Here is a 14,523-nt window from a genome sequence, read left to right as displayed (position 1 = left end):
GCATCTGGTTCCATTTTTGTGATGATAGTAAATATCATCAAAGAGGGGATTGATAGAGCAAGATTTTGCATCGCGACTTGCTCGAGTCAAAAACCTCGAAAATCTATTATAATCCCGTAACAAATTGTTTGTTTTACTAATTTTATGTATTTTTAATGTGCGTGGGTATCATAGAGACGCTTGCCTATGTGTTCTACTAATACGATTAATCCTTGTCCCTAAAATCGCCGCTGCTTGGCTTTTCGTTTCTGCGCATGCGTAAGGCATAGTCCGCTGACATGACGCAGTCAGAATTCGAGAGGGAAAAGGCGCGCATGCGTAATAGCAATAACGTGCTGAAGCTTTGTGCTGCTGCTCCTGTGATGTTATTCGGTGCACTTATTCACTAATGCATAGTATATTTTTATAATGATGAAACTAAAGTACGAACTTATAACATGTAATACATTCATTTATTTCTATGTATTAATTTGTTTTCGCTTACTTTTCATGTATCCTCGACACTGAGGGGTGATGGGGCTGGGGAGTCCATCTTGGAGGGTATTTCTGCGCAGAATCACTCGATGGTGCGGTGGCATTGAAACCAAGCCAAAGAAGGTTGATGCCAGAGCCAGCATGGGAACGTGCACCTTCACCCAGCAAGAGCATCAGGATTGTATTCTATTGTATCAAATTGTATTCTTTCAATTGTATTCTCTGCGACTTCTCGTGGGAACCCCAATCTTGCTAGGCGGCACCCTAGGATGCTAAGTAGGGCTTGTAATAGTCTGTTCTGATTGGTGTGTTAACCAAATCCTACCTTAGGACCAATCGCAATTGGGGATTCTGACACATTGCAACATTTGGGGGGTGGTACCCTGTCCCAAAACAGTATATCTAGCCTAGGTTCACCTAGGGAAGTTGTCCGACTTGTCTGAATAGCTGACCTGTCACTGACCCAACGCACTCAATAGGTGACTTGAAGATACAGAGCGCTGCGGAGCACTCTCTCCGAAATTGACCATAGACTAAGGTTTTACTAAACCTTAAAGGTGCTGGCGGAGCACTTTGCTGGGAGTTCGCTGACCCAATCGGGGTCCTGACTGATAGCTGCAGAGAGGGTGGAGCGCAGGCGTTGCTTCCAAACTGCGGGTGCTGGTCGTGTCCTGGTGGTCCTGTCCTGATCCTAATCTGAGGGTTTCCTGTCCTGTCCTGGGTGTCCATTCTGCACCTGCTGTCCATTGAGGGGTATCCTTCCTTGAGGGTTTCCTGTCCTTAACTGACCCGTGGCCAGGGTTTGGTTTTTCACACCAGTCTAGGTAAATATCGCTCTAAATCTCTTGAAACTGCACCTTTCTATTTTTCTGTCTTTGCTTCAATAAAGACATACCTTTGCTTATGATAAGTTTTTCCATGCTTTCGCAACTCATTGCATCTCATGAAACGTATGCATTTATTTTCATAGCATGTTCCTATGTTACCCTTTCTTTTACAAATCATTTTCCTATTTGCAGTTTATAACTTGTTTGATGTGTTCTATAAAATTTCTCACTAAACTGAATGAAGAGATTTTCTGAAGTTATAGCGTGTCCTATTTACGTTAACCGAATTGTTTAGATTTCTAAAGTTTTCCCAATTCCTAGCATAAATGATACTTGACCTAGTTATTTCTTCATCTCCCGTGTTCACTCTGTCATGATTAGTTTACTAGCTTAGCAGGTTCCCAGTCGCATTTCTCTTGAAACCAAATGTTTTTGCTTACTGACTATCTGCTCAATGTAAGTTGGATTTTCACACTGATTGAACTTTAGATAAACTTTATAAAACTTCTAGTTGTCGTGGTCATTTTATGAAAGTAAAGTCATTTATTGAAGTGTATATTATTTGCTGCCTTTCCTTTTACAGCTAGCTCCCTGATCCATTGTGGTCATAGGTACCCGTAACAGTGGATGGTAAGTCGGGTACACTAGAAATAATCGAAAGGAATCCCACAATTATTGGTAGTAGATTGTGACGTCATCCGATCAATGTATCTGGTGATTTGAAATATATGGGCCCGAAACCGGAAGTGGCGAAATTATTGGTCGGGTGACCCGCGATCTCTAGCAAAAGCACTAGCACTTTATAAATCTATGTACTGTATAGATCATAAGCCCATACTAGATACATTAGAAAAACAATAAAAAGCACTTGCACTTTGTCCCTTTTTAAGAGTATTGATCAATGAGACAATACAATCTTCTTGGCAATATCCTAAATGAACACTTGAAAAATTAGGTTTGTTTACAATGCATTGGCGCTTTATTTATTTATATTGATACATTGAGAAGGTTCACCTGGAGTTTTAATATTTTATTTTATTGTTTTAAACTTTCTTTAAATGTATATGATGTTAATATATATTTTGAAGTTTTAAATATCAAATTATTTATGAGTAATTTTAATGTGCCTACAGGATAAAGTACTACCACCATGTATGCATTGATATAAAGAATGTGAATGTGATGTTTATTTTTACAAAGAAAAAAGATAATAATTGGGCACTTGCCAAAAACGAAATACCTGAGTGGAAATGAGGAGGAGAAAACACAAATTGTTTCACTCCATGGCATATGATTATTGAGAAAAAACTTTAAATGTGTAGTTTGCATTTAAAAAGTTATTTTCTAAAATACAAATGAAGCAAGGTAATGAATTTACAATTACCCACAGATCAATACAACAATTCAGCAATAACGACGTGAATCACATTTGTGGTATAGTCTGTCTTACACTGAGGAGGCTGTAGCGGACCATGTGATCGGAAGCTTGTATTTTAAATGTTCTCAATGTGACAAACGCTTGTTTGTGTGAACAAGCCTGCGGAGGCAGGCGAAACGCGTCACCGAATGAATAAAAGTACTGAAAGCTTTTAAAAATTGAGTACGAGTCCTTGTGTTGGTGTCCGTCCCTATGTTAGAGTCCGAGTTCTGGAAGGAATGCAGAGTTTATGTTCAAATATATATATACTAGCTTACGCGTTGCTGCGATCTCCGAAGAAAGGAAATTCAAGGAAACTCGTTATGATAACATTCAATTTACATTGTGTAATTTTTATTGAAACGTATTCATTTTAATATGGAAAACATTTCAAAGTGTCGTTTTAATTCTATTTATTTATTCGAGTGCTTGTGGATACGCGATTATTTGTTTTTCTGTCTGGTGCATACATCAGTATTCAAAAGATTATGAGGGCCCTGGGGGGCCAATATTTAAAAAAAATGTATGCCAGAAACCTTCGCGGGAGTGTACTCAACAACTTTCCTGGCGATCGGATGAATGCTGTTTTAATTCTATTTATTTATTCGAGTGCTTGTGGATACACGATTTTTTGTTTTTCCGTCTCGTGCATACATCAGTATTCGAAAGATTATGAGGGCCCTGGGGGGCCGATATTAAAAAAAATATTATGCCAGAAACCTTCGCGGGAGTGTACTCAACAACTTCCCAAAGTTTCATGGCGATGGGATGAATGGTGTTTTAATTATATTTATTTATTTGAGTGCTGTGGATACACGATTTGTTGTTTTTCCGTCTGGTGCGTACATCAGTATTCGAAAGATTATGAGGGCCCTGGGGGGCCGATATTTAAAACAAAGTAATGCATAAAGGACAAACAGACAGACAGACATACATTCGTTTTTATATATATAGATTACACAAGGTAAATGCGCATAGAGATTTGCGCTCCAAACAAACCGCCAGAGATCGCAAAAACAGTCCCTGCAGTCTGAACAATTACACTGGCTTTCCTTTCTCCCCAAAGCTGTTTTCCAACAAACGGTCACCTCAGCCTCTTCTGCTGCTTCTCAGTATCCTCCAACTCGACCTTCCGGCAGCTTGCTTGCTCTTTTGCCAGGCCGCTTTCCTGTATCCACGACTGGAGGGGGCGGTGGCATCCAAATAGGTTTCTCAAAATGCTTCCATAAACCCACCGACTCCTGAACGAAAGGCGCATCGGCGTGTGGCAGACGTCCAAAGCCAGGTCTAAAAACATGCACAGTTCTCCAATGAAGGAATGTCGACGCCGTGTCGTTTGCTGCTGAGCTGAGCTTGAGCAGGGGAGGCTAGACAATAGGTTTTCTGTCACAGGGAGGTGTGACCACCTCCCAGACAGGATTTAGTGTATTGGGGCCGGGTGGGCTGGGTGGGGGCACTCTGAGAGTGTTTGAAGTCTGCACTGGGGGGCACATTTGGTGTCCCTGTGCATAGTCCAGTTCATACCAGTTGCAGGAGCTATTGGCTCCTGCTCTGGAGTGAAACTGGATAAAGGACATGGGTGTAACCATCCCTCTGTCCTGACCCTTACATAGGTGGGTCCCCAGAGTTTGTCCCACCCCTTCCTTCCCGCCTACACTCCACAAGTGTTTCGTGGGCGGGTATTTTGTGATTCAGCTCGAGGTCCCTACGCGATCCCTGGCCTGTGGGTCCCTGTGAAGGTAACTTTGATTTCTATTAGGCCTCCCTGGTCGCTCCAGACGTGTCCTGACTCTCCATAGCTTGGAGAGGGTCCTGGACCTTGCTGGTCCACACCGGGCCTACTTTCCTCTGCCAGCGTGGGTTGCATTAGCCAAGGCTTGTTTGTGTTCAATCCGGACACTGATCCCTCAGCACTCGACATCCTTCGTGGGACAGCTCACCTCCGGTCATCGTCGACGTCTCCTGGTCCCCATGACTGCAGAATCAAGCTCCCCGTCATCTCACCTGAAGCACACGACATCGGTGGGCATTCGTTTACCGAGTCCCTGGTCACCCTGAAGTGACCCAAACTCTGTCGTCTCTGCTTTCAGCTTCTTCTCATCTCGGCTCCAGGCTTGGATTCCACTGGACAGTTTTCATCTTCGCGGCAGCAGCACTTCTTTGAGTCACGCCATTGAAAACGACAAAGGTTTCCGACATCACTTGACACCTATGCACCTGGCTCTCCTGGGATAGGTAACATGGGTACTCCGGTACTCACAAGGGTGCTGGCCTTAGAACCTTCTATGCTCCAAAGGGTTTGCTTGAAGTCCTCTCCGAAGTGTCCTTAATTTTTAATTTTCCAACCGCGACTTTCCCATAGAGTTGGACGGAGCTCGCGTCTATGTTCTCACACTGCACCCGTCCTCCGTGGGTCCCCTGGGTCACTACTTTGGGTGGTTCTTTGGGGTCCCAGCGATTCAATGTGCTCTAGGCACTGTGTCTAGTTAAGTCATGGTAGTTATACCACTTTCTTAGTATATGGTTTGGTCTCCCCCTGGAGCCCACTGTGTATTGTGCTATTTACTGTTGTTCTAGTGATTTAATATTGTGTGCTTTGTGCTCTAATCTCATAAAGAGGTTAGTAGAGAGTGTTTAGTAATAAATACATATATTTTATATAACCCTTGTGTGGTTCTCCTTTGATTTGGTTATTCAGGAGGTTCTAATCTGGTAAAACAAGCTGCTTTACATTTCTTCGAGACTTAGCCTGAAGGCTGCTCTCCACAGCTAACACTAGGATAGCTTTCTTTAAAGGTTGTCTTTGACCTAATCATCAATAAGGGTAGTTTGGATTGGTGCAAGGTGCCCACTTTAATTAGTGGACAGCATATACCAGGCCAACGTCCCACATTGGGCTCTTTGCAACATGGAACATGCCGATTGGTGCCTAGATCTTGCCACCTGTGCCAACCAGCAACGCGAAGTTCGGTGAACCCTACTCTTTTCACTACATTGACAACTGGCAATGCTTGATATGCACTATGAGATACAGCTGTGACTGCCAACACAAAGCTCCAGAAATGACTATCCGTGAAGCCCAACAGGATTTTTGCGCCACAACAACGACTGTACGCTAAGTCAGGTCTGCCCTTTGCGCTACAGTGATGACCATCCACTGCATTCTCCCTGCTCCTCACGGCCTCCGAAATCCCGCAAACTGGACTCCTCCTGCAAGACTTTGAAAAGGTATCTTTTTCAGCATGATTAATCTGGTCCATTGATCCGGCTTGTACTCCATCACAGACGGACTGAACATGTGACTTTCCTCCAGTCTCGCACAACCAGATAAATGTAACTGGTGCTTTGTGCTTACCTAACTCTTTGAACTTGCATAGCTTTGATTCTTCTGATTGAATTCTTGTTATTTTAGTCTCATTGCATTTATTAACTTTTACTCTTATTTTCTAAATTGATGTGGGATGTTTCTTGTGTTCTGTGTTTTTACTTTATTACTGTTTGTGTACTGCATACATAAGTTACACATTGACTCTAAGTTAATCCTGACTGCGTTAGTGCCAAGCTAACAGAAGGTTAAGTAGAAGTTAATTTAGTGACTTTTTGTTCTTCACCCGACATGGATTGAGGTTGCTGCTTAAGAAGGGGTTTTAATAAAAAAAAAATTTCTCAAAGAAGCGTTTCATCTTGGGTACGTTTGCAAAACAGGGATGTACCAGAAAAGTGAGATTTGCTATTTTTCATTGTGCGTCTGGCTTCAAGAATGATAATCTGAGCCAAGAAGATCTGCAAAGAGATAAGCCATGACAATAATCGGTAGCAGAAAGTTCTATAGCATCCTTAGCAGCACCAATTGTTTGATTTGCTATCACAATTTGCAAATACTCCTGTTGGCGATGTTTCAGCAAATCAAAGGATTTCATTCAATACCAGATTTTGCTGTGGTACCTTCCGAGTAGTGCTGAGGAACTTGCATTTTTCAATTGTGTTGAAGCAGTTCCACACATGTTTCTGCCCACAGCATCAAAGGGTTTGCTTTCCCTTTCCGGTGAAGCAGCTGAACCTGGTGCAGAACATGTCTTTTCCTGATGATTGTCACTATGACTGAACCAAGGGGCATATTATCAACACAGGCGATAAAATTATCGCCCGCTTTATCGGCAGAAAACTGCCGCAAAAGCAGCTTTAGCGGCAGTTTTCTGCCGCAAAAGCGGCTTTAGCTGCAGTTTTCTGCCGATAAAGCGGGCGATAATTTGATCGCCTGTGTTGATAATATGCCCCCAAGTTTTGGATCTGTTTTAAAGAAACTTGGGTCCTGGTTGGTAGATTTGCACTTTTCAGTAAGAGTAGTGTTACTGCTTTCACTGTAGCCGCTGTTAAACATTTCTCTTCTGCTATCTCAAGAAGACCTATTACTAAGTCACAGTAGTCTAGGCGCAGACCTAGGTTGTAACGTCTCCAAAATGATAGACACCAATGGTTGAGGAGTTTCAAGAGAAATAATTAACGTTGCCGCTCCTCTGTGTAATATGCCTTGAAAACTGATGATAACATCAATTGATGAAATATGAGTCAGATGAGCTGGGAGGTAGGAGTGTATGATGTGACATCCATATAAGTATCCATATAAGTATCTACATATGGAGAGTTGAATTGTGATCTTGATCTTGTTCTCTTTTGTGAAGGAAACTCAGGAGAAGTGTGTCTACTCCTCTGTGGCTGATGTGACCTGCCTGGAAACCTGACTAGTGACGGAGGTTTCCACTTTCAAACTGGAAACATTGAAGTTGCTCTTGATGCTCTCCTTAGAGGTGAAAGATTAAGAGGTAGCGGAGGAATCTGTAACAGCTCTTGAAGCAATATAGTTGGAGTGATGTGTTGATATGCTAATGGCTCCAGTTCTTGGAAAGATGTTTGTCTATATTTTTCTGTTGATAAGAAGTTGTTTCCTCCCTATGCCTTTTTTTCTGGGATTTTGTTGATCATCAGAAGATCTAATAGCGTGGCAGGGAGACAAAGATATAGTTTGGACTGTAGATGGTGATCTGGACCAAACTTCAGAGATTTGAGGAAATGATGTAAACAGTCTCAGTTTTTTCGCAGTCAGTGGTGACTTCGAGGTTGATGAAAGAGGTCTCTACGGCATCCATTGTACCAACAACTTAGTATCTTCTCGAAATCAAAATGGTTCTTCATGCCGACAGGTGTTTTATCGATGTTGACAAATAATATCGTTGATGTTTGTGACTTTGTTTTGCAGATTCTTCACCTGAAGGCTAACAAATGTACAGTGATGGCTTCGACATAGACTTCGGTCTCAATGTTGTCTTACAATGATGACTGGAATGATGTTGTCTTTCTCCCGTTGATCCTTCCGTGATGTTTTGTCAGAGGATGGGTGATAAAAAGAGGATCGTTCAGAGAGATCGATCTTTCAAGTCTCTGGCTCTTTCTCTCTTCTTCAATCCTCATTTTTTTATCATGCCCCTAAGGTGCATGCCTTCTCTGTCTCTAAATGTCCTTTTAGACATTCTCTTGCAAATGTCACACTCACTAAAAGTGTGGAAGGGAGGTAAACACCACACACAGGCTTTATGAGCATCTTTAACAGCTTTTTTTCTCCCACAAGAAGGACATTTGGAGAATTGTAATGGCATCCTGACTAAAATCCTGTAAAAAAAACAATGGAAAATAGGCTTACACAACAGTAAGTTGAAAAAGATGTCAAGTGAAGTATCTGGAGTAAACCTATTTGATAACAAAATATGTATTTTCGAGGTAATAACCTCAGCAGTGTTCTGGGATCCTTCTATCACAAGCTGGAAAAATTACCTGAGTGACAGAGGCAAACTGCCAGCAAGCTGGATAGAGCTGCTGTCCAGTTTCTTCATGGGATAGGCTCCTTTTGTCTTCTTTGTCACTCTTGAATGAAAGTCAACTAGATGCATTTTTTTGCATTCATGTTTACTAAATAAAACACTTATGTACCCTATGTTTTTTATTAAAAGATACTTCAATATTGTATTATGCCTACATCTGGCAGGTTTATAATTTTATAACACGCAGAATAAATGACACCTTTTTTGGGCTTCCATTCAACAGAAGCATTCAGAAATTTCCAGATTCAAAGACAATGTTTTCATGCTGTCAGCTTGAGACTCAACTATATATTGATGTTCCGGAGTCTGTGAAAACGGTAGGGAATTATTCTAGCTGTTATGACTATCAATGAAGATTGTACGGTGCAGAAACATATTTTCGATCCACAGAAGACCAGGCAAATAAAGATATTTATTGCTGCAAACATCATTGTAGGCTGTAATGACCCCCTTGTCAGTTGACTTTGCTGATATGAGCAACCATACGTGCTAAACAATTAACTAATGTATAAGTAAAGACTCTGCACTGGAGCGCTTGCAAAACTACCCAGTAAACAGCAAATATCCCACAGCCCATTAAGAAAAACAGTGGTTATAGAAAAGCGGATAACCAGTTGAAATGAAATACTAGGGTAGAATCACAGGGCACCAACACCGACTAGACGCATCTTAAGAAAAGTAATTATGATCCATAAAATGGTGCCCAGAAATACTCTGAAATAACTTGAGAAAAATGTCATCATACATAACCTAACGAGCCCTGTACCTAAGGGCACTAAACTTATTTGCTGAATGGCAGATAAAGCAATTGAGTTTTTGGGTTTAAAAAAATGAGCTAACAGAACCGTTTAATGTATGAATGCTGGAATAAATTGCAATTCCATGTAGTAGGACTGTGATGATCGACTCAATGAAAAGTTAAATCAAGTTTGGGTTTTAGGATATCCACAATGAATACGGATGAGGTAAACTCACATATGATTAATTGCACTGGAAATAATTTCCATATTTATTGGCCACTCTGAAAAATGGATTTTGCAGTTCACTAAGATGACAAGTCCAGCCCAAATGATAATAGGACAACTAACCCCATTTGCTCCAGGGCAAAGTTTGGCCAACAGGTGGTACACTGCCACAAACATGAAGCATATCCCATCCACACTATTAAAAGTGCACTAGTACATAATGCACTTCTAATAAGGTGGATTGGATATGCACCATGTTTGTGACAGAGCTACCTGCCTGCCAAACTCTAAATCAGGTCCCTACTCTACTATCATGTACCTAACTCAACCCACTAAAGAAAAGCTATGGTACATTTACACTCAAGTGTCAGGACATGCTGGGCTTTAATATAACATAATTCCTTCAGAGTAAAGAGTCAATTGATATTCATTAATACATCAGGCCCTCCATAAGTCGATCCAACTGCCACCTAGTCAATATGGTCATACATGCATCTCTTTATGAACCCATCTCACTAGAGATTCTCTCAAGTGTTTACAGATGAACCAACCATACCCTCCTTCGTCACCATACCATTTGGATGCTGTCGAGTCTATTTCTGTTGGCCATGATTTCGGCTTCAAATGTCTGGTGCTTCTGCAGCTTTGTTTGTAAGTTGCTTGGATCGCGCCAGTTTTCATCCAAGGCAATGCTGTTCTTTTCGTTCATCCAGGTAGCAGTCTGCAGAAAGAGTGATAATCTTCAATTACAGGACTGGCGTAACCAGAACAGATATGCTGTAATTCAACATGATTGCTTCATGTAGTGCTGAAATGCAGCATTACAACAATCTCATTGAATTGACTTAATTGCAATGCATTAAGGGTTAATTTGTAATGATAATAATTTTGGGTACTGCCATTGACCCGGCACAGATCTAAAATATGCTCATACTTCATTAAGGGAGCAACCATGACTTCTATTTGATGCATTGCTCATTTTATTGATATAACACAGTCTCATTCATGTCACATTAGCATATGGCTAACCATAAACCAGAAGATTTTATGTCAGTGGTACACCCATCAGTGTCAAAAATATTTTTCTATTTTCTACATCTGGGAAATATTTTTCAGGTGTAACAATTCTTCTTGCTACACCTCTATAACATATTAAGATTTTTGGGTGCAACCTTTTGCTAAGGAAATTGAGTGTGAAAAAATATTGAGAAGGTTAGTGAACAGTCACAGAGTTATCACCTCTTATGTCTTCACTACCTTCTCAATGGACACCAATCTATCTTTCCGGTGACAAAACCCATTACCAGACTTAATACTTGTGGATTTTGCCAAGTTGTAAATAGCATAATGCTTTCAGGAAATCCACAAGACCTGATTCGGTGAGAAAAATTATTTGGAATTTCTAACAAAAAATTCAACTATTTGATACTTAGGTGCAAAAAGAACAACAGTTACTTACCTGTAATCTGTGGTTCTCCAGTATTGGTGTCTTTCATAGATTCACATTCCTGAATCATTCCCCGTCGTCGGAGTGGGAGTCCCACGGTACATAAAAAAGCAATAATTTGTATATAAGAAAACCAAAACCCTTGGTAATACCAACCAGGAAGTAAAGTAGACCTAAGCTACAAAGGAAAAAACTTCTACACATATGACTATCCTAGTCATTTTGTATAGACCAAACTACAGCCAATCAGGCGCCAGCACCCACTAGAATGCTCTCCCCAGAGACTCAGGCTCTGAGATTTTCTCGCACAGGAGTGAAAGTAATAATATCGCCTGAAGAGCCTCTGAGGGGAGGTGGGCGGGTGCATGTGAATCTATGAAAAACATCAATACTGGAGAACCACAGATTACAGGTAAGTAACTATTGTTCTTCTCCAGTATTGGGGTGTCTTTCATAGATTCACATGCCTGAATCAGAGTAAATAGCAGTACACACCATCCTGCTCATAGCCGCCTTCTTGCATTCCTATGCATATGTACGTTTTGCAAACAATATTACATGAAACATAAGCGTCTAGAAGAGCATAGAGGAGGAGGGAGAACAGAGACTCGCTTTATTTAAGATTGCGAAGCACTGCTCGTCCCACTGAAGTATCTGCATCACTGGCATTTAAAAAGAGACACCAGGCACAAAACCTTTTCCATTTAAGTTTGTAAGTCTTAATAGTAGCAGGCGCTCGAGCGTTGGCTAGAACTTCTTTACAATCCTCCGGGATATTTAGATGGGCGAATTCAACGTGTTGAGGAGCCAAGCTGCTAATTTCAAGGAAGCTGGGTCCGGATGATTTGGTAGTGTTTAAAGTTGTATGGGATTGCACTCTGAGAGAAGTAGTAGCTCAGTGAACCAATATTGGTGAGGCCACCTGGGCGCGATGAGGATGAGGCGGCATGGCTGCTGCTTCATTTTCCGGATGACCCTGGGAACCAAATGGATCAGCGGAAAAGCGTATGCAAATATTTGAGACCAATTCATCGAAAGTGCGTCCCCGCATGAAAACTTGTGGGGAATCCAACTTGCAAAGTATGGGCATTTGTGGTTCTGCTTTGTCGCAAATAAGTCCAGGTCGGGATGACCCCACTTCTGAAAAAGTCTGTCCAGAGTTGGCTGATGAAGTTCCCATTCGGGATTTGTCGTTGTCGCTCTGCTGAGAGAATCGGCGAGGACATTGGACATCCCTGGAACGTGCGTTGCTGACAGATTTATCCTGTGATTTAGAGCCCAACTCCAAATCTCCTGGGCCTCCTGAGAAAGAAGGGCCGATCTTGTGCCCCCTTGTTTGTTCAAGTAATGCATACTTGTTGTATTGTCTGTTCTGATTAAAACTGTTGATCCGTGTATTACCGTCCGAAAAGATTTCAGGGCCAGAAAAATTGCTCTCAACTCTAGAAGGTTGATGGGCCACTTCTTTTGATGTGTATACCATTTCCCATTGACGGTCATTCCCTGTAGGCGTTCCCCCCATCCTTCCAGGGAAGCGTCCGTGGTGATGGTGTAACTAGGTATTTCCGTTAGGAATGAACGCCCTATTTGCAGATTCTTTTTCTGAGTCCACCATAGAAAAGCCTTTTTCATACTGTAGGTTATGGTGATCCAGTCGTCGAATGACCCTGACACTTGAACCCATTGTAGACTGAGTTCCTCGTGTAAAGGTCTCATCCGGAGACAGCAGTTGGGTATGAGAAGGATGCAGGATGAAAGCATCCCTAGGAATGACTTGTACATTCGTACTGAAACGTACTCTTTTTGTCGTAAGTTGAGGGCCATCTTGCAAATCTTGAGTTGTCTTTCTTTTGAGACAACGGCTTGGGTGAGGCGAGTGTCTAATGTTGCCCCCAAAAACGATATTCTTTGTGACGGAACAAGATGGGATTTCTTGAAATTGATTGAAAGTCCCAGAGACTGGAAAAGCGAGAGGCATCTTTGAACATGTACTCTTGCTGCTCTTAGAGAACTGGCCTTGATAAGGCAATCGTCTAAGTACGGGAAGATTTGAATGCCTTCCAAGCGAAGATGTGCCGCCACTGGGGCTAATACCTTCGTGAATACTTGTGGCGCTGAACGAAGCCCAAACGGGAGAACTTTGAATTGAAAGTCCCTGCCAGCCACTCTGAACCTCAGGAATTTTCTGTGCCTGGGGAGAGTGGGCACATGAAAGTAGGCCTCTTGAAGATCTAGGGTAGCCATGTGATCACCTTGGGAAAGAAGCTGGAGGATTTCTTGAAGTGTTAACATCCGGAAGGACATCTTCTTGAGGTATTTGTTGAGGGCGCGTAGGTTGAGGATGGGGTGCCACTCTCCTGTTTTCTTTCGTATGAGGAAGAACCTCGAATAGAAACCTCTTCCTCTTTGTATTTGAGGAACCTTCTCGATTGCACCTTTCCGAATCATTATATTTATTTGGGACAGAAGCTCTTTGAGGTGAGCTGCTGGTGGACCTTTTGGAGGTGAATGTGGAGGGATTTTGACAAATTCCAAAGCGTGTCCTCTGGCTACTACATCCGGGACCCACTTGTCCGTAGTAATCTTGGACCAATTTGATAATTAATGGGATATTCTTCCTCCAACTTTTGACTTTGGTAATGGCAGCGGTGGCGGCAGGTGGCAGTTCTCATTGCCTTTTAGCAGAATTTTGTCCCCGATAAGAGGATTTTCTTTTCCCTTGCGAAAAGTTGTTGCTTCGCTGTCCGTATGTCTGTTGTTTATACGGTTGATATTGCTGGTTACCTTGTGATGAATGGTACGAGCGCTGCTGAGAATATCCTCCTCTATTTCAATAGGACCCACGTGATTTGGCGCCACGAAAGGACGATTTGCAAAAGTGCAGGTTTCCCAACGACCTTGCGGTGTCTGTATCTTTCTTTATGGCCTGCAAAGCCTCATCAATGTGCTGGCCAAATAGATATTCTCCATCGTAAGGCATATCTATTATCTTTGCCTGGAATTCTTGCCGGAAGGAGGTTGACTTCAGCCAACCATGTCTCCTTAAGACTGCCGCGCCCGCCAACTGTCGGAAGCCTGTGGTTGCCACATCCACAGCTGCGCCAATCATCTCTGCAGAGACGCATATCCCCTTCATGTAACAACTTCCATGCTTCTGACCACTCCGTTTCCGGAAGCTTTTCGAGATATGGAGATATGTCTGACCACATCTGTCTATCATATCATATCATATTTAGAAGGTGGAGTAGCCTTTTTTGCGGTAGACGAGGAAGGCAAGCTAGAATCCTTAGCTTTTCTCAACACCTTAGCCCCAGGAGAAGATACCTCTTCCTCAATCTTTCTCTTTCTGGAAGATATAGAAGACCCCAAAGCCAAACTTCCTACCTCAGATAGAGGATCATCCTGGTCCTTAATCTTCTGCAACCATAATAGAAGACAACCTTCTCTGTCTCTGAGGGTCTTCTGAGGAAAGGTCCAGCAGATCTTACAATCCTTTACCTCACGATCCGGATATAGG

General features: G+C 42.2%; 1 protein-coding gene across 2 annotated transcripts in view; it reads right to left on the bottom strand.

Annotated features, from left to right (window-relative positions):
- SPTBN5 (spectrin beta, non-erythrocytic 5) overlaps positions 1-14,523 on the bottom strand; it is a 2,054,098-nt gene that overhangs the window by 501,377 nt on the left and 1,538,198 nt on the right. For both annotated transcript variants that reach the window (XM_078659643.1, XM_078659644.1), the window contains exon 51: positions 10,134-10,280. In XM_078659643.1, the coding sequence (XP_078515769.1) occupies positions 10,134-10,280 (147 nt within the window). The remainder of the gene's footprint in view (positions 1-10,133; positions 10,281-14,523) is intronic.

This window comes from Lissotriton helveticus, chromosome 9 (assembly GCF_964261635.1).
Source record: "Lissotriton helveticus chromosome 9, aLisHel1.1, whole genome shotgun sequence".
NCBI lineage: Eukaryota > Metazoa > Chordata > Amphibia > Caudata > Salamandridae > Lissotriton > Lissotriton helveticus.
The sequence above is the reverse complement of the archived record's forward strand: the minus strand, read 5'-3'. Positions and strand labels throughout refer to the sequence as shown.